This window comes from Pongo abelii, chromosome 13 (assembly GCF_028885655.2).
Source record: "Pongo abelii isolate AG06213 chromosome 13, NHGRI_mPonAbe1-v2.0_pri, whole genome shotgun sequence".
In the NCBI taxonomy this organism is placed as follows: Eukaryota; Metazoa; Chordata; class Mammalia; order Primates; family Hominidae; genus Pongo; species Pongo abelii.
Genome location: NC_071998.2, coordinates 54,032,334 through 54,051,992, shown reverse-complemented (window position 1 = coordinate 54,051,992; position 19,659 = coordinate 54,032,334). Strand labels below are relative to the sequence as shown.

Below are 19,659 nucleotides of genomic sequence, written 5' to 3'. Positions count from 1 at the left end.
TGAGTCCCATCATAATAGAGCCTGCATTAAACCCAACTTGTCCTCCTCAGGAAAGGACATTTGCTGTTGCCTGATTTCACTGCAGTAGGGAAGACAACGCTGCTTTATACGCTACACGAGTGATTTTCAATTCAAAGAACTTAAATGTCAGAGGTGATGAAGCACATTCTGCTTCAAACTCTGTACTCTGTCCTTGGCCAGCTGCTGTCAAACAGCTACCACAGTCTAAGAACACTGGCTTAAGTTACCATAAGAGACTTAAAAGTAGCCCCTTTGAAGTGTAAACCTTTAAGCCTAAGATAAAGATCTCTATTGTCAGGGATGGCAATAGATGGAAAGTCCAGTACTACCAGCAGGCAAGAGAATGGACCACCACCATTCCTTTCCAGCCTAAGAATTTTGATTAAGTTCAGGAATGACTGATCTTCACCGACACGACCTTCACTACTGGCATGATTCATGGATTTCAGTCAAAAGCCTACAAGGGATTCCTTAACCCAGTGACTCTCAATGTGTGGTCCAGGGATCTCCCCCAGGGGTCCCCAAGACCTTTCAGGAGATCTGCAAGGTCAAACTGTTTTCATAATAATACTAAGACATGATTTGCCTGTTTCATTCCCATTCTCTCACCACTGCACAATGGAGTTTTCCAAAAGCTACAATGATGTCATGACATCACCATCATGATGGTTAATGGAATGTGTGCTAGTCTATTTTTTTTTTTTTTTTTTTAGTCAGAGTTTCACTCTTGTTGCCCAGGCTGAAGTGCAATGGCACAATCTCAGCTAACCACAACCTCTGCCTCCCAGGTTCAAGCGATTCTCCTGCCTCAGCCTCCTGAGTAGCTGGGGTTACAGGCATGTGCCACCACGACCAGCTAATTTTGTATTTTTAGTAGAGGTGGGATTTCTCCATGTTGGTCAGGCTAGTCTCAAACTCCCAACCTCAGGTATCTGCCCGCCTCGGCCTCCCAAAGTGCTGGGATTACAGGTGTGAGTCACTGTACCCAGCCGTAGTCTATTCTTATATTTTAAAAATGTATCAGTTTTAATTTCTAACATGCTAACTACTGATATTATCCACATCAAGAAAAGCTCTTTGGGCTCCTTAATAATATTTAAGAATGCAAAAGGGCCTGAAATCTAAAGGTTTAAGAACACTCTGCCTTCATCTAACTGCTTCAGATAGAGTTGGCTTCCCACCTGGCTGACATGAAATCTTGTAAAGCAAATGTTACATCTCCTGATCACCATCAATCTCCTGTTTTTTCCCATCCAGAAAAATGGAAAGCCTTATTTGTTAGGCATCAATGGTGACTTTGCAAGGGGTTCACAGCAGGACAAGTTGCACTCTGCTTTCCCAGAGTTCCCAGGGAACAGCCAGGGAACAACTGCAACCACAGCACACTCAGCACGCCGGTCAGAATGGCCCCCTTCAACGGCAAGGGGAACTCTCAGACAGATGCTTCTCAGCTGACTCTGCTTCGTGGGAACACCGCCCTAGAAATTCCACAGCTGAAGAGTACTTGAGAATTAGACCCACAGTTCCAAACATAACCTGTGATTCGTTAGAATGAAAGAGTATACACAGGACACATTTGTTGCCATAGGGAAACGTACAGGAGGAACAAGAAACTCGAGTACCTCTTCTCGTTGGAAACGGAAAGTCTGAAAACTTAGATTTTCTTCTAGACCTCCTCAAATGATGCTCTGAAATATTCTCACCAAAGGGCTTTGCACTGTCCACCTGAAAGTAAAGGAAAGAAATAAGACTAGAATCCACTATAGCTTCTAGTACCCTCCCCTCGTTACTGGAATGCCTGTCTCCCCCTCAATCACTAATTACACAGGTTGGAAAAAGAAGGCTGGAAAACCACCTAGATCACAGTCTCCAAGTCTGTCACATGTTACACCTAAAAGGAGAAACTGTTTGTCCTTCATTGAGGCTAGAACATGAGGACATAGGCTAAACATTAGCATAAAGAACTAAAGTTAGACACAAATTATATTCCAACAACTGGTAAGGATCCTGCACAGAAAGTGAGCAAGTAAAGCTTTATTTCACAATCTCATAAAATAGGACAACGTTTCACATTCCTTAAACAGTATGAGTAGTGCTGGCCTAAGTGGGGTCCTCACTGACAGCAAGGGATTCCCATAAGATGACATTTCTACTTTCCACATTCCTCTCTGGTCCGAGTGTCTACATTTTTGAAAAAAGAATAATGATAGCTAGGCCGGGTGCAGTGGCTCACGCCTGTAATTCCACCACTTTGGGAGGCTGAGGAGGGCGGATCACCTGAGGTCGGGAGTTCGAGACCAGCCTGACCAGCATGGAAAAACCCCATCTCTACTAAAAATACAAAAATTAGCTGGGCGTCGTGGCGCATGCCTGTAATCCCAGCTACTCTGGAGGCTGAGGCAGGAGAATTGCTTGAACCCAGGAGGCGGAGATTGCGGTGAGCCAAGATCATGCCATTGCACTCCAGCCTGGGCAACAAGAGTGAAACTCTGTCTCAAAAATAATAATAATAAATAATAATAATAATAGCAACTATATTACTATGTTATTTATCTATGGTGACTGACCATATTTTCCTAAGGAAAAATTGGGTAACATGATCTGCAAACAGGTCAAAATACTTGAACTACGGACTCTTCCAAATAGCTACAATATAGAGTTGCTAATTTTTTTTTTACTTTCTGTTTTTTAACATTTTAATAAGGCAGGTTATAATGTTACTTTTCATTCTACTTTAATATATTGACTTGAATTTACAGTCTTTATAACATCAGGTTTTCTAAATTTTAATGCTTCTACTTAAGGAAACATCACATATCATCAGAAAATCTGACTAAATAAAAAAATTAAATATGTAAAATCACTGATAAAAGACTTTGGCTCATAGGAAAAGCTGTATAAGAATTTGTTAAATAAAATAAGTATCAAGCAAGTTTTAATCCCCTAAGAAATCTACCAAGATTTTAAGATTACTTAGTTCACAATGGCATGCACTAAAGTTGTATTTTACAATAATTTATATCAAATGAAGTAAATCAGATATATTTTCAATGAAATGAAATAAATGAAGTCAATTCGATATTTTTATGGCTACATGTTTAAAGATTGGTTGTTAGATTTTTGCCAGATGTCATTACCCAGGCCACCAAGACAACAGCTGTTGTGTACTTTTTGTAGATAGCTGTTCTGAAGTTTCTAGCCAAACAGCTCTGTTTTACCTACAAACCAATTCTACATACAGTTATCTCAGCAGCATCTTCACTTCGAGATTTACTACACTTCACAGTCTCTGCCTAATACACAAGCATCACCACTGATGACTTTAAATCAAAATATCAACTTAATGATACTATCAATAGTTAACATTCTGGAGAATAAGTCATTAATTAGAACACGAACTGGTGTTCACGTAGACTACAAAATAATACAAGAAATTCTTTTAATGTAATGTTAATTGGAATGTATAGGAAAACTAATCTGTATATACAGTATAATTACAACTTTGTGGAAAAAATAAAGCCTATGAATGCAAGCATAAGGCAGAGAAGTTGCGTCAAATTAAATCAAACAATGATTTTATTATGCTGGTGACCCAATGGATAATTTTTTTCTTGAACTTTTCTATGTTTTCCATTACTTTTATAGTAGCAAAAAAATTGTAGGCCAGGTGCAGTGGCTCATGCCTGTAATCCCAGCACTTTGGGAGGCCGATGTGGGTGGATCACCTGAGGTCAGGAGTTCGAGACCAGCCTGACCAACATGGTGAAACCCTGTCTTTACTAAAAGTACAAAAATTAGACGGGTGTGGTGGTGGGCACCTGTAATCCCAGCTACTCAGGCGGCTGAGGCAGGAGAATCGCTAGAACACGGAAGGCAGAGGTTGCAGTAAGCCGAGATTGTGTCTCTGCACTCCAGCCTAGGCGACAGTGCAAGACTCTGTCTCAAAAAAAAAAAAAAAAAAAAAAAAAATATATATATATATATATATATATATAGAAAGAGAGTAAGAGAAGTAGTGTGACTAAATTTGCCTACCACTACCTGAGGACAAAATCTAAGATGACTTTAATTAAGGGCTTTGAGTATCGCACAACACTGCTTCTTCCTGCAAACAAAGCTTTTCTGGCTCTTCAACATATGGCCACTAAGCACCAATCTCATTAATAAAACTCATGTGGTTTTCTTTAAAACTGATGAAGCTTTAGTTTTGGATTGATACAGAGTGCATGCCAACCTTCATTACGCATTTTCAACCTCTGTCAGTTCATTGACTCTTCAAGATAATGGCAAGTTATCATGTGTTGCCATTATACTCTGTTACTAATTTTCAAAAATTAAAAATAGGGATGGCTGACATTTACAGAGCAAGTCCCCTGTATAAGGTACCTTTCTAGGGGTTTCCTGACAATGATCTAGGAAATGAACATAATTTAATCACAATTATTATTCAATTTGAAGTACCTTTTTATTTAATATTATTCATTTGTTGTTATAGCTCAACCTTCCTTTATTCCACCCTCATCCATATCCTCACTATTGCAAAATACTCTAAAAAATAATTTTAGGCTCACGTGTCTAATAACAAATGGAGGCTTGCTTCCTCCAGAGATTTTGAAATTATTTCCAAGATTCAGCTGAGCTGGCTGGTCCTGGAAGAAATGCCTGGTAGAATATGGAGAGGGCGCCCGGGCTTGCATGCCTTTGGGCAGTCTGTTGAGATTATTCTCCTTTAGTTTCTTCTTTATAGTATTTAAGGGAAATATTGGTTCATGTGATGTAGATAAAGGCCTTTGTGACTTATGTCTTTCTTCCTGAAATAAACAAAAAAAGAATATTTTTTTAAATAAAGAAAGAAAAGAAGAAAATTCAATCAGAATATAACTATTTAATTAAATTTTTAAAAATTAAGGTCAAAAATAGCACACCTCAGATTTATAAAACATAAACTTAAGAAAGGACTTTTCTCTAACTTTTTTCCTGTTCAGTTTAACATCAGTAGTATTTATAACTTGCTAGTATAATGTATTCAACTAATTAACAGTGAGATTTATTTATTATAGGGGGAAGTTAGAAAGTGTCAGACACCTCCAATAGACAGACAATAGAGAATTTGACACATAGAGGGGTCTAGCAATTTCACTTCCAGGAATGTATTATAAGGAAATAACTATGGCTATATGTATAGCTACAAAAATGCTTATGATAGTTTAAAAGTTAGAAACCAACTGTATTGGTGAGTAAGCAATTGCGCTCAGTTGCAAATCCATCTCAGCTATATAATACTGGTCCAGGGACTCTACAAACTCCCTTTTTTGCTTTTCCAGCTGGTTTCTGTAGGCTCTGCAAACTCCCTTTTTTGCTTTTCCAGCTGGTCTCTGTAGGCTCTGCCACTGGAAGGTGCTAGGGAAAGTGCAAGGCTGGAGGAGATACAGTGACTGGCTACTTCCAGTTTTGCATTCTATTCCTAGTAGCATCATTTCTGCAACCATTCTTCGCCTTAACAGCTGCAAATGGCTCCAGATTATAGCCTTTCCCCTATTATGCCAGGACTAGCCCCATTGCACCCCTCCAGACATATCAGCAGCAGCTGGCCAGAGCCCCCTGTTCAGATTTGAGTCTAGACCCACAGGAACCTTCCTCCAAGCTCCTATGGCACCAGCAGTGAGCAGTGCCCCTCCTTTGAGATCTGAGTTCCAGCTCATCAGAGTCCCACCTTCGAATTCCTGAAGAAGCATCCAGGAAAGCAGCCCTTCTCCAGAGGTCTGGGTCCCATTTCTGTTCAGTTTCTTCTTTAAGCTTATGTGTTCTTGCTGACCCAACATCTTCCCTTTGTTTCCCCAGCCCTAGGGGTGGAAGCTGCTTCCTGCAGTTACTCTGTCATTTCAGTGTTCCCCTTTTATCTTTCAGTCTTTCTTTCAACCCCTGTTTAGCCATTTTTAAAAATTGAATCTTTCTGTTACAATCACAAGTTTGGTGTGGTTTCCTGACTGGACCCTGGCTGATGTATCAGTTAAGTGCTCAACAAAAGGAAAATGAATGGCCAGACAGATTATAGTACTTCCATACAATGGAATACCATGAAGCCATGAAAAATTGTCTGGCACAAGAATACTTGAGGACATGAGAAAATGTGTATGATAAATTAAGTAAAAAAAAGAAGGGTACAAAATAATATGCAATGCAGTGTGATCTCAATCTTTTTTAAAAGTGTGATGTGTGTACAGAATATACTAAAAAAATTAATGCTGATCTCTAAATGGCAAGAATGAGACAGGTTTTTTAAATTTTGGGTCCTTTTTGCTTATTTATCTTTGTTTTCTAATTTTCTAAAATAAAGTGATACTTTTGTCTTAAGAAAAAAAAAAAACTGAGTGTGGTGGCTCATGCCTGTAATCCCAACACTTTGGGAGACTGAAGCAGAGGATCTCTTGAGGCCAGGAGTTCAAGAAAAAAAAACAATAAAACTGTTTGTTTAAAAAGTTAACACTGAAAGGAAGACCTAGGAAGTTAAAACAGCATTAAAATGGTGGAATGGAAGAGAAAGAAACACTGAAAAATTGCTATGAACACATCACAAATAAATTGGAGAGAAGAGAGGATAAATAAGGCAAAACTAAAAAGCAGATAATGCCTTCCTTAAAATTAATCATTGGTCTCCCATTATATGAGTTATTATGCTAAGAGTTTTGATAGATTTGCACAGATTATTGGCCCCTCTTTCTCATTAAGTATTCTGTAACATACAGCCCACATTTTCAAGGTCTTTTCTAGGACCATACATGAGATCTGGGATAAGCATTTTGTTTCACTTACAGGTTTTACTCTACCCTGTCCCAAAGTATTTGGAGAAGCTTCACAAACTACCTTTATTCCTTCTCCATCTTGTTCTAGAAAGGATTTTAAGTGGCAACAACATTATATGCAATAAGGTAAAAGCAAAACACAAAGAAATTGGAGTGAGGGAGACAGACACTAGGACTGAAGAAGAGAGTAAAATTGAGGTAGTACACATGGATGCCCTAAGACTCTTCACGCTTACCAAAGATGGACCACGAATACAATCTGAGCATCAGCCTCAGCAAAAGAAAGGTGGCCCCATGTTTACTGCAGCACTATTCACAATAGCCAAGATTTGGAATCAACCTAAGTGTTCATCAACAGATGAACGGATAAAGAAATTATATTACATACACACAATGGAGTGCTATTCAGCCACTATTTTTTATGTCTTGCAACAACATGGATGGAAGTTGAGGCCATTATATCAAGTGAAATAAGCTAGGCACAGAAAGACAAACTTTATATATTCTCACTTATTTGTGGGAGCTAAAAATTAAAACAATTGAACTCATGGAGACAGAGAGTAGAATGATGGATACCAGAGGATGGGAAGGGTCGTGGGGGCTGAGGGGGAGTGGGGATGGTTAAAGAGTACAGAAAAAAAAAATAGAAAGAATGAATAAGATCTAGTATTTGATAGAACAACAGGGTGACTATAGTTGATAATAATTTAATTGTAAATTTTAAAATAACTAAAAGAATATAATTTGATTATTTGTAACTCAAAGGATAAACGTTTTAGGTGATGGATACACCATTTACCTTGATGTGATTATTACACACTGTATGCCTATATCAAAATATCTCATGTACCCCATAAATATATACAGGTACTATGTATCCATAAAAAATTAAAATTTCTAAATTTTTATTTTATTTTTATTGTTTATTTATTTATTTTATTATTATTTTTTTCTGAGACGGAGTCTCACTCTGTCACCCAGGCTGGAGTACAGTGGAGGTATCTTGGCTCACTGCAGCCTTGACCTCCCAGGCTCAGGTAATTTGCATGCCTCAGCCTCCCCCGTAGTTGGGACTACAGGCGTACACCACCATGCCCAGCTAATTTTAGTATTTTTGGTAGAGGTGGGGTTTCACCATGTTGCCCAGGCTGTTCTCTAACTCCTGACCTCAGGTGATCCACCCGCCTCGGCCTCCCAAAGTGCCACCATGACCAGCCTAAAATTTTTAAATTTTTAAAAAAGAAAGATGGAAACTGTTGTTCATAAGATCACAAGTAAATGTCATAGAACAACAATAACAAAATCTAATTAGCTCACTTACATCAAATTTGTAATTTTAGCTTCTGAATCTCCCTGCTTCCAGCTACATCATGCTGCCAAACACATGTACCAAACATACTCTAATATGATTGGCTGAGCAAACAGTTTGAATTATAGAAATTCAAACCTAGTAAAAACTTTGCAGGTTTCTACTTGTTTAGTTTCATGTAAACTTGATAAACTGAGTTTGGGCAAAAATTCCTTAAATTTGAAAAAAAAAATCCGGTCATTTCTATCACTGGATTTATATTGTACTTACAAGAAATCTGTTTCTATGCAGAAACACACATTCTCTGATGGCTGTCCTTGTAGAAAACTCTATTTTGGGAGCAATGCCCTAGAAATAAAACAGCATTAAAAAAGCAAATAAAATTACTAGAAGCAGTTCTTTAGCCATCTCATTCTAACTTGAAATCATACAAGAACCTAATTGCTCTTCTGTATGGTATAATCCACACACATTATCTAAAATATATATGTAATAAGAATAGCTAAACATTTATGTAATATATATTATGTATCAGAGCCAGGCCTAAGTAATTCATATATATTACCTCATCTAATCCTAACACAACCCCATGAAGCAGGTTTTATAATAGTATCTCCTCAACTAAGACACAGTTTAAGTAACATGTCCATCTAGTAATAAGAGCTATTAATTGAACCCAGGCATTCCAGCTCCAGTGTCCATGATGTTAGCTACTCTATTTAAAACACTGCACCATGGAATTGAAGGAGATTACCTAGAGAGAGGTATGAATAGAGTCTTCCTCTCTACCTACCTGCTTTGAAAAACTTGCTTTATATTTTATATCAGATATTTATATTCATTAGATCTAATTCCAAATTCATTTTGTTTCATTGATTTGACATTTCTATTTTTTGTTCTTAGTATCATACTGTCTAAAATATTGTGTTTTATATATGTGTGTGTATATATATATATCCTATCCTGTTTAATTCTTATAATCCTATAGGGTAGGTACAATTATTACAATCATCCTGTTTTACAGATGATAAAACTGAAAAATGGGCAAAAACTAGAAACAATACAAACATCCTTAATGGGTGAACAGATGAACTGTGGTGTATTTACATAATGGAAACTACTCGGTAATAACAAGGAACAAATGAATGACACACGCAACTACATGGATGGATCTCAACAGCATTCTCCTAAGTAAGAAAAGCCAGTCTCAAAAGGTTACAGACTGTATGATTCCATTTATGTGACATTCTCAAAAAAACAAAACTACGGTGATGGAGAAAAGACTAGTGCTTAGGGCAAGGGGGAGGGTGTGCCTATAAAGGGGTAACATGAGGGGGATTTTAGGAGTGATGGGATTGTTCTATATCCTGATCGTAGTAGTGGTTTTACAAATCTATGCATGTGTTAAAATTCATAGAACTGTAGACCAAAAAAGCATCAATTTTATTGTATAATAATTTTTAAAATACAACTGCTTTCCCCAAAAAACAGGCCTAAAGAGACATTAAGCCAATTTTCCCAAATTTACAAGGCTTATAAATGGCACCACAGGGACAGGACCTGGTTCTGACTAAATTACACTGTCTCCATCTGACCCCATCGACTCACCAGTGGCCCCTCTGCATCAGCTCTCCGCTCTACACTCCCCCAGAGAACACCACCTGGCCAAGTTACTTCTTGCCCTCAGGGTACCTTCCTTCTCTTCTTTTCCATCCAAATTTTACCCATCTCTCAATGTCTGATCTCACTCTAACTCCTCCAGGTAAGCCCACAGTAGTCTCTCCCTCCAGTCTCTAATATTTCATTTTCATTTATACAACTTATACTCAAGGTCCTTCCAAAACAGCGTTTGCCCCAGCTGAAGCCCTCGAGAGAAAAGAAGCCAACAACTACTGCATGCTTATTACATGTGCCAATACTATTAAGGGTTTCTATACATATACCAGGTATTGTGCTAAACACTATATATTACCTCATCTAACACTCACAATAATCCTGTAAGTGATGTACTATTACAGTCTCATTTTACAGATGAGTAAATTAAGGCACAAAGAGATTAACTTACCCGAAGTCTCATAGCCATTCATGACAAAACTGGGAATGAACCCAGACAATCTGATTCCACACTTAACCACTGTACATGCAACTGCCTAATAGATTTTCAAATTCCTGATCCACTTTGCCCGGAGTGGAGGAAGGAAGTCCCCTGCTGGTAAGGAATCCACACTCTGTAACACACTTTTGTTCACCTTATATGACCTCCACTCCTTGCAATGACTTACAGACAATAAAGAAGAATGTATTTTCTTTTTAATACCGTGCTGTTTTTAGCATAACATTATAGAGTTGAAATGCAGAGACTATATCTCATCCAGTCTCCTTACCAATGGAATGATGGTGATACTGGTTGGTCAACGAAAGGATTTCACATAATAAATAACATAATACATAAATAAAAATAATTTTTAAATGCTTTTTATGCTCACTTTACAAAGTCAGTCTTTTTATTATTATTATTATACTTTAAGTTTTAGGGTACATGTGCACAATGTGCAGGTTAGTTACATATGTATACATGTGCCATGTTGGTGTGCTGCACCCATTAACTCACCATTTAGCATTAGGTATATCTCCTAATGCTATCCCTCCCCACTCCCCCCACCCCACAACAGTCCCCAGAGTGTGATGTTCCCCTTCCTGTGTCCATTTGTTCTCATTGTTCAGTTCCCACCTATGAGTGAGAACATGCGGTGTTTGGTTTTTTGTCCTTGCGATAGTTTACTGAGAATGATGATTTCCAATTTCATCCATGTCCCTACAAAGGACATGAACTCATCATTTTTAATGGCTGCATAGTATTCCATGGTGTATATGTGCCACATTTTCTTAATCCAGTCTATCATTGTTGGACATTTGCGTTGGTTCCAAGTCTTTGCTATTGTGAATAGTGCCGCATTAAACATACGTGTGCATGTGTCTTTATAGCAGCATGATTTATAGTCCTTTGGGTACATACCCAGTAATGGGATGGCTGGGTCAAATGGTATTTCTAGTTCTAGATCCCTGAGGAATCACCACACTGACTTCCACAATGGTTGAACTAGTTTACAGTCCCACCAACAGTGTAAAAGTGTTCCTGTTTCTCCACATCCTCTCCAGCACCTGTGGTTTCCTGACTTTCTAATGATTGCCATTCTAACTGGTGTGAGATTGTATCTCATTGTGGTTTTGATTTCCATTTCTCTGATGGCCAGTGATGGTGAGCATTTTTTCATGTGTTTTTTGGCTGCATAAATGTCTTCTTTTGAGAAGTGTCTGTTCATGTCCTTTGCCCACTTTTTGATGGGGTTGTTTGTTTTTTTCTTGTAAATTTGTTTGAGTTCATTGTAGATTGTGGATATTAGCCCTTTATCAGATGAGCAGGTTGCGAAAATTTTCTCCCATTTTGTAGGTTGCCTGTTCACTCTGATGGTAGTTTCTTTTGCTGTGCAGAAGCTCTTGAGTTTAATTAGATCCCATTTGTCAATTTTGGCTTTTGTTGCCATTGCTTTTGGTGTTTTAGACATGAAGTCCTTGCCCATGCCTATGTCCTGAATGGTAATGCCTAGGTTTTCTTCTAGGGTTTTTATGGTTTTAGGTCTAACATTTAAGTCTTTAATCCATCTTGAATTAATTTTTGTATAAGGTGTAAGGAAGGGATCCAGTTTCAGCTATCTACATATGGCTAGCCAGTTTTCCCAGCACCATTTATTAAATAGGGAATCCTTTCCCCATTGCTTGTTTTTCTCAGGTTTGTCAAAGATCAGATAGTTGTAGATATACGGTGTTATTTCTGAGGGCTCTGTTCTGTTCCATTGATCTATATCTCTGTTTTGGTACCAGTACCATGCTGTTTTGGTTACTGTAGCCTTGTAGTATAGTTTGAAGTCAGGTAGCGTGATGCCTCCAGCTTTGTTCTTTTGGCTTACGATTGACTTGGCGATGCGGGCTCCTTTTTGGTTCCATATGAATTTTAAAGTAGTTTTTTCCAATTCTGTGAAGAAAGTCATTGGTAGCTTGATGGGGATGGCATTGAATCTATAAATTACCTTGGGCAGTATGGCCATTTTCATGATATTGATTCTTCCTACCAATGAGCATGGAATGTTCTTCCATTTGTTTGTGTCCTCTTTTATTTCATTGAGCAGTGGTTTGTAGTTCTCCTTGAAGAGGTCCTTCACATCCCTTGTAAGTTGGATTTCTAGGTATTTTATTCCCTTTGAAGCAATTGTGAATGGGAGTTCACTCATGATTTGGCTCTCTGTTTGTCTGTTATCGGTGTATAAGAATGCTTGTGATTTTTGCACATTGATTTTGTATCCTGAGACTTTGCTGAAGTTGCTTATCAGCTTAAGGAGATTTTAGGCTGAGACAATGGGGTTTTCTAGATATACAATCATGTCATCTGCAAACAGGGACAATTTGACTTCCTCTTTTCCTAATTGAATACCCTCTATTTCCTTCTCCTGACTAATTGCCCTGGCCAGAACTTCCAACACTATGTTGAATAGGAGTGGTGAGAGAGGGCATCCCTGTCTTGTGCCAGTTTTCAAAGGGAATGCTTCCAGTTTTTGCCCATTCAGTATGATATTGGCTGTGGGTTTGTCATAGATAGCTCTTAGTATTTTGAGATACGTCCCATCAATACCTAATTTATTGAGAGTTTTTAGCATGAAGTGTTGTTGAATTTTGTCAAAGGTCTTTTCTGCATCTATTGAGATAATCACGTGGTTTTTGTCTTTGGTTCTGTTTATGTTACGGATTACATTTATTGATTTGCGTATATTGAACCAGCCTTGCATCCCAGGGATGAAGCCCACTTGATCATGGTGGATAAGTTTTTGATGTGCTGCTGGATTCGGTTTGCCAGTATTTTATTGAGGATTTTTGCATCGATGTTCATCAAGGATATTGGTCTAAAATTCTCTTTTTTGGTTGTGTTTCTGCCCGGCTTTGGTATCAGGATGATGCTGGCCTCATAAAATGAGTTAGGGAGGATTCCCTCTTTTTCTATTGATTGGAATAGTTTCAGAAGGAATGGTACCAGTTCCTCCTTGTACCTCTGGTAGAATTCGGCTGTGAATCCATCTGGTCCTGGACTCTTTTTGGTTGGTAAGCTATTGATTATTGCCGCAATTTCAGATCCTGTTATTGGTCTATTCAGAGATTCAACTTCTTCCTGGTTTAGTCTTGGGAGAGTGTATGTGTCGAGGAATTTATCCATTTCTTCTAGATTTTCTAGTTTATTTGCGTAGAGGTGTTTGTAGTATTCTCTGATGGTAGTTTGTATTTCTGTGGGATCGGTGGTGATATCCCCTTTATCATTTTTTATTGCGTCTATTTGATTCTTCTCTCTTTTTTCTTTATTAGTCTTGCTAGCAGTCTATCAATTTTGTCGATCCTTTCAAAAAACCAGCTCCTGGTTTCATTAATTTTTTGAAGTGTTTTTTGTATCTCTATTTCCTTCAGTTCTGCTCTGATTTTAGTAATTTCTTGCCTTCTGCTAGCTTTTGAATGTGTTTGCTCTTGCTTTTCTAGTTCTTTTAGTTGTGATGTTAGGGTGTCAATTTTGGGTCTTTCCTGCTTTCTCTTGTGGGTATTTAGTGCTATAAATTTCCCTCTACACACTGCTTTGAATGTGTCCAAGAGATTATGGTATGTTGTGTCTTTGTTCTCATTGGTTTCAAAGAAGATATTTATTTCTGCCTTCATTTCATTATGTACCCGGTAGTCATTCAGGAGCAGGTTGTTCAGTTTCCATGTAGTTGAGCTGTTTTGAGTGAGTTTCTTAATCCTGAGTTCTAGTTTGATTGCACTGTGGTCTGAGAGACAGTTTGTTATAATTTCTGTTCTGTTACATTTGCTGAGGAGAGCTTTACTTCCAACTATGTGGTCAATTTTGGAATAGGTGTGGTGTGGTGTTGAAAAAAATGTATATTCTGTTGATTTGGGGTGGAGAGTTCTGTAGATGTCTATTAGGTCTGCTTGGTGCAGAGCTGAGTTCAATTCCTGGGTATCCTTGTTAACTTTCTGTCTTGTTGATCTGTCTAATGTTGACAGTGGGGTGTTAAAGTCTCCCATTATTATTGTGTGGGAGTCTAAGTCTCTTTCTAGGTCACTCAGGACTTGCTTTATGAATCTGGGTGCTCCTGTATTGGGTGCATATATATTTAGGATAGTTAGCTCTTCTTGTTGAATTGATCCCTTTACCATTATGTAGTGGCCTTCTTTGTCTCTTTTGATCTTTGTTGGTTTAAAGTCTCTTTTATCAGAGACTAGGATTGCAACCCCTGCCTTTTTTTGTGTTCCATTTGCTTGGTAGATCTTCCTCCATCCTTTTATTTTGAGCCTATGTGTGTCTCTGCACGTGAGATGGGTTTCCTGAATACAGCACACTGATGGGTCTTGACACTTTATCCAATTTGCCAGTCTGTGTCTTTTAATTGGAGCATTTAGTCCATTTACATTTAAAGTTACTATTGTTATGTGTGAATTTGATCCTGTCATTATGATGTTAGCTGGTTATTTTGCTCGTTAGTTGATGCAGTTTCTTCCTAGTCTCAATGGTCTTTACATTTTGGCATGATTTTGCAGCAGCTGGTACCGGTTGTTCCTTTCCATGTTTAGTGCTTCCTTCAGGAGCTCTTTTAGGGCAGGCCTGGTGGTGACAAAATCTCTCAGCATTTGCTTGTCTGTAAAGTATTTTATTTCTCCTTCACTTATGAAGCTTAGTTTGGCTGGATATGAAATTCTGGGTTGAAAATTCTTTTCTTTAAGAATGTCGAATATTGGCCCCCACCTCTTCTGGCTTGTAGAGTTTCTGCCGAGAGATCCGCTGTTAGTCTGATGGGCTTCCCTTTGTGGGTAACCTGACCTTTCTCTCTGGCTGCCCTTAACATTTTTTCCTTCATTTCAACTTTGGTGAATCTGACAACTATGTGTCTTGGAGTTGCTCTTCTCGAGGAGTATCTTTGTGGTGTTCTCTGTATTTCCTGAATCTGAAAGTTGGCTTGCCTTGCTAGATTGGGGAAGTTCTCTTGGATAAGATCCTGCAGAGTGTTTTCCAACTTGGTTCCATTCTCCCTGTCACTTTCAGGTACACCAGTCAGATATAGATTTGGTCTTTTCACATAGTCCCATATTTCTTGGAGGCTTTCTTTGTTTCTTTTTATTCTTTTTTCTCTAAATTTCCCTTCTCACTTCATTCCATTCATTTCATCTTTCATCACTGATACCCTTTCTTCCAGTTGATTGCATCGGCTCCTGAGGCTTCTGCATTCTTCACGTAGTTCTCGAGCCTTGGCTTGCAGCTCCATCAGCTCCTTTAAGCACTTCTCTGTATTGGTTATTCTAGTTATACATTCGTCTAAATTTTTTTCAAAGTTTTCAACTTCTTTGCTTTTGGTTTGAATTTCCTCCTGTAGCTCGGAGTAGTTTGATCATCTGAAGCCTTCTCTCAATTTGTCAAAGTCATTCTCCGTCCAGCTTTGTTCCGTTGTTGGTGAGGAACTGCATTCCTTTGGAAGAGGAGAGGCGCTCTGCTTTTTAGAGTTTCCGGTTTTACTGCTCTGTTTTTTCCCCATCTTTGTGGTTTTATCTACTTTTGGTCTTTGATGATGGTGATGTACAGATGGGTTTTTGGTGTGGATGTCCTTTCTGTTTGTGAGTTTTCCTTCTAACAGACAGGACCCTCAGCTGCAGTTCTGATGGAGTTTGCTAGAGGTCCACTCCAGACCCTGTTTGCGTGGGTATCAGCAGCGGTGTCTGCAGAACAGTGGATTTTCGTGAATCGCGAACGCTGCTGTCTGATCGTTCCTCTGGAAGTTTTGTCTCAGAGGAGTATCCGGCCGTGTGAGGTGTCAGTCTGCCCCTACTGGGGGGTGCCTCCCAGTTAGGCTGCTCGGGGGTCAGGGGTCAGGGACCCACTTGAGGAGGCAGTCTGCCCGTTCTCAGATCTCCAGCTGCATGCTGGGAGAACCACTGCTCTCTTCAAAGCTGTCAGACAGGGACATTTAAGTCTGCAGAGGTTACTGCTGTCTTTTTGTCTGTTTGTCTGTGCCCTGCCCCCAGAGGTGAAGCCTACAGAGGCAGGCAGGCCTCCTTGAGCTGTGGTGGGCTCCACCCAGTTTGAGCTTTCCGGCTGCTTTGTTTACCTAAGCAAGCCTGGGCAATGGTGGGCGCCCCTCCCCCAGCCTCGCTGCCACCTTGCAGTTTGATCTCAGATTGCTGTGCTAGCAATCAGCAAGACTCCGCGGGCGTAGGACCCTCCGAGCCAGGTGCGGGATATAATCTCCTGGTGCGCCGTTTTTTAAGCCCATCGGAAAAGCGCAGTATTCGGGTGGGAGTGACCTGATTTTCCAGGTGCCGTCTGTCACCCCTTTCTTTGATTAGGAAAGGGAACTCCTTGACCCCTTGAGCTTCCCGAGTGAGGCAATGCCTCGCCCTGCTTCAGCTCGCGCAGGGTGCGTTGCACCCACTGTCCTGCGCCCACTGTCTGGCACTCCCTATTGAGATGAACCCAGTACCTCAGATGGAAATGCAGAAATCACCCGTCTTCTGCGTCACTCATGCTGGGAGCTGTAGATCGGAGCTATTCCTATTCGGCCATCCTGGCTCCTCCCCTACAAAGTCAGTCTTAATCTAACATGATAATAGATAATTGTGCAATCTTCTCATTGCCTCACAGGAAGACAGCATTATTATCTTTTATTATCTATTATCTAATAGATGAGACAGTAATATTATCTATTATCTGATAGATGAGACAGTAATGTTATCTATTATCTAATAGATGAGACTAGATAATATTGCAAAAATAAAAAAATTCTTGACCTCACCAGGAAATAAAAAATACTGTTAATTATCAAGTGAAATAAAACAGCAAAATACAGAAATACAAAGAAAAGCCACATGCTAGTGGAGGAAATAAATCTAATTATTAATAAATTGATAAATTAGGAGAAAATAAAGTGAATGATTTGTCTCACGTATATGTAATTCATTCTTACTTCCTACAATATTAATGAAAAGAAATCAGATAGTGGGCTGAAATAAATATGAGAAAATTAGCATCATTCAGTGAGTAAGAGTGCAGGCTCTGAAGCCAGTCAGGCCAGCATGAGGATCCCTGCTCCACCACTCACCAGTTCTGTGACCCTGAGTGCATTTCTGAAACTCTTTACACCAGCTTCCCTCTCCATTAAAGTGGGGAAAGAATAGCTGTCACCTCACAAGGTGAAGGAGGACTGAACAGGATAATCCATGTAATGAGCTCAACACAGTGCCTGGTATACAGCGAGCACACAGTGAACATCAGCTATGTTTTTTTTTTTTTTTTTTGAGATGCAGTCTCACTATGTTGCCCAGGCTGGAGTGCAGTGGCATGATCTTGGCTCACTGTGACCTCTGCCTCCTGCCTCAGCATCTCAGTAGCTGGGATTACAGGTGTACGCCACCATGCTCAACTAATTTTTGTATTTTTAGTAGAGATGAGGTTTCACTGTGCTGGCCAGGCTGAAACATCAGCTATTATCAAAGTGATGGCTCTTTTTTGTGGTATCTCGAAGGCAATCAGCTGCTTCAAGATGAAGCTGAAGGCCGGGCACGGTGGCTCACGCCTGTAATCCCAGCACTTTGGGAGGCCGAGGCAGGAGAATCATCTGAGGTCAGGAGTTCAAGACCAGCCTGGCCAACATGAGGAAACCTCGTCTCTACTAAAAATACAAAAATCAGCCAGGCATGGTGGTGAGTGCCTGTAATCCCAGCTACTTAGGAAGCTGAGGCAGGATAATCGCTTGAATCTGGGAGGCGGAGTTTGCAGTGAGCTGAGATCGCTCCATTGCACTCCAGCCTGGGCAACAGAGCAAGACTCATCTCAAAAAATAATAATAATAATTAAGTGTGTTACTCTTTCATCTTAAACACTTTTGAGGATTTGCAATGTGTCTAGCACCTAGATTACAGCCAGGGACATTGGTTAAGAGCTGCTGGAAACAAAACTAAAAGCAAACTCAACATATGTGATGTTTATGGCCCTCAGATCCTTAGTATTGTGTGATTCTCCCCTCTTAACATGTCTTTCTGAAATTGTCTATTAAAGCAGAGGAAATACCTGCCAAACGAAGTATGTATTGCATTAATCAGGACATAACTAATATTCTCCAGTTCAGAATAATACTTATTTACTTGTGAAAGCAACATGGATGTGATCCCCAACACAGAATTTTCATGATGCTTTTATTGTATACAAATAAATACATTAACAGTTACTTGGTTAGACATCAAAACAAAAACAAACAAACAAAAAAAGAGATGAAGCTGAATATTTCCTTTCCAGCCACTGGCTGCCAGAAATTCACTGAAGTAGATGATGAAAGCAAACTTCATACTTTTTATGAGAAGCATATGGCCACAGAAGTTACTACTAAGATGCTCTGGGAGGGTTATGTGGTCCAAATCAGCGGTGGGAAAGACAAACAAGTTTTCCCCATAAAGCAGAGTGTCTTGACCCATGGCCATGTCTACCTGCTACTGAGAAGGGGCATTCCTGTTATAGACCAAGAAGAATCAGAGAAAGAAAGTGAAAATCTGTTCAGGGTCACAATGTGGTCACCAATCTGACCATTCTCAACTTGGTTATCATTAAAAAAGGAGAGAAGGATATTCCCGGACTGACTGACACTATGGTGCCTTGTCGCCTGGGGCCCAAAAGACCTAGCAGAATCTGCACTTTTCAATCACTCTAAAAAAGATGATATCTGCCAATATATTGTAATAAAGCCCTTAAACAAAGTAGGTAAGAAACCTAGAACCAAAGCACCCAAGATTCAGTGTCTCATTACTCCACATGTCCCGTAACACAAACTCTGGCATATTACTCTGAAGAAACAGACTACTAAGGGAAATAAGAGAGAGGCTGCAGACTATGCTAAACTTTTGGCCAAAAGAATGAAGGAGACCAAAGAAAAATGCCGGGAATAGATCGCCAACAGTGCAGGCGGCCCTCTCTGCGAGCTTCTACTTCTGAGTCCAGTCAAAAATAAATTTTTTTGAGTAACAAATAAGATCAGATCCCACCCTCCAAAAACCATTGCTATGGCAATTGGTTTTATTTTGCTTTACAGAATGGTTGAGAGAAATTGAGTCCCTCTATCTATTCACAAATTGTTTAAAATATAATTTGATTAACTTAATTGTAAGAATACTTTACCTCTAATGCATGCAGGTGTTTCCACACATTTAAAAAACCCTTTCTCTAATGACTAACTGCATTTATAAATAACTATAAATACAACCTCTTATAGGTTATTTTTCCTATTTATGACCATAAAGTTAAACAGAGATAACACTTAAGAAAATATAAGAAAGTCTGTTTCTTTTTATCTTGATACTTGGCTGGATACCAGCTCAGTGTTTGTAGATGCCTTTTATTTAACAGAGAACTAGGCAAACCAAAGTTAATATAACAGAGTATCCCCTATCTGATTC

At 39.2% G+C, this 19,659-nt stretch overlaps 1 protein-coding gene and 1 pseudogene across 30 annotated transcripts in view; one reads left to right on the top strand and one right to left on the bottom strand.

The window, feature by feature from the left end:
- Positions 1-19,659, bottom strand: part of SPATA6L (spermatogenesis associated 6 like) — a 157,602-nt gene that overhangs the window by 105,587 nt on the left and 32,356 nt on the right. For all 30 annotated transcript variants that reach the window (XR_008509664.2, XR_008509663.2, XR_008509668.2 and 27 more), the window contains 3 exons: positions 8,404-8,481; positions 4,593-4,832; positions 1,644-1,746 (listed from right to left, as the gene is read on the bottom strand). Coding sequence is in view for 2 of the 30 variants with exons in the window: in XM_054519978.2 (XP_054375953.1) it covers positions 1,644-1,746; positions 4,593-4,832; positions 8,404-8,481 (421 nt within the window). In the remaining 28 variants the exon portion in view is untranslated. The remainder of the gene's footprint in view (positions 1-1,643; positions 1,747-4,592; positions 4,833-8,403; positions 8,482-19,659) is intronic.
- LOC100449647 (small ribosomal subunit protein eS6-like) lies at positions 18,484-19,214 on the top strand (annotated as a pseudogene).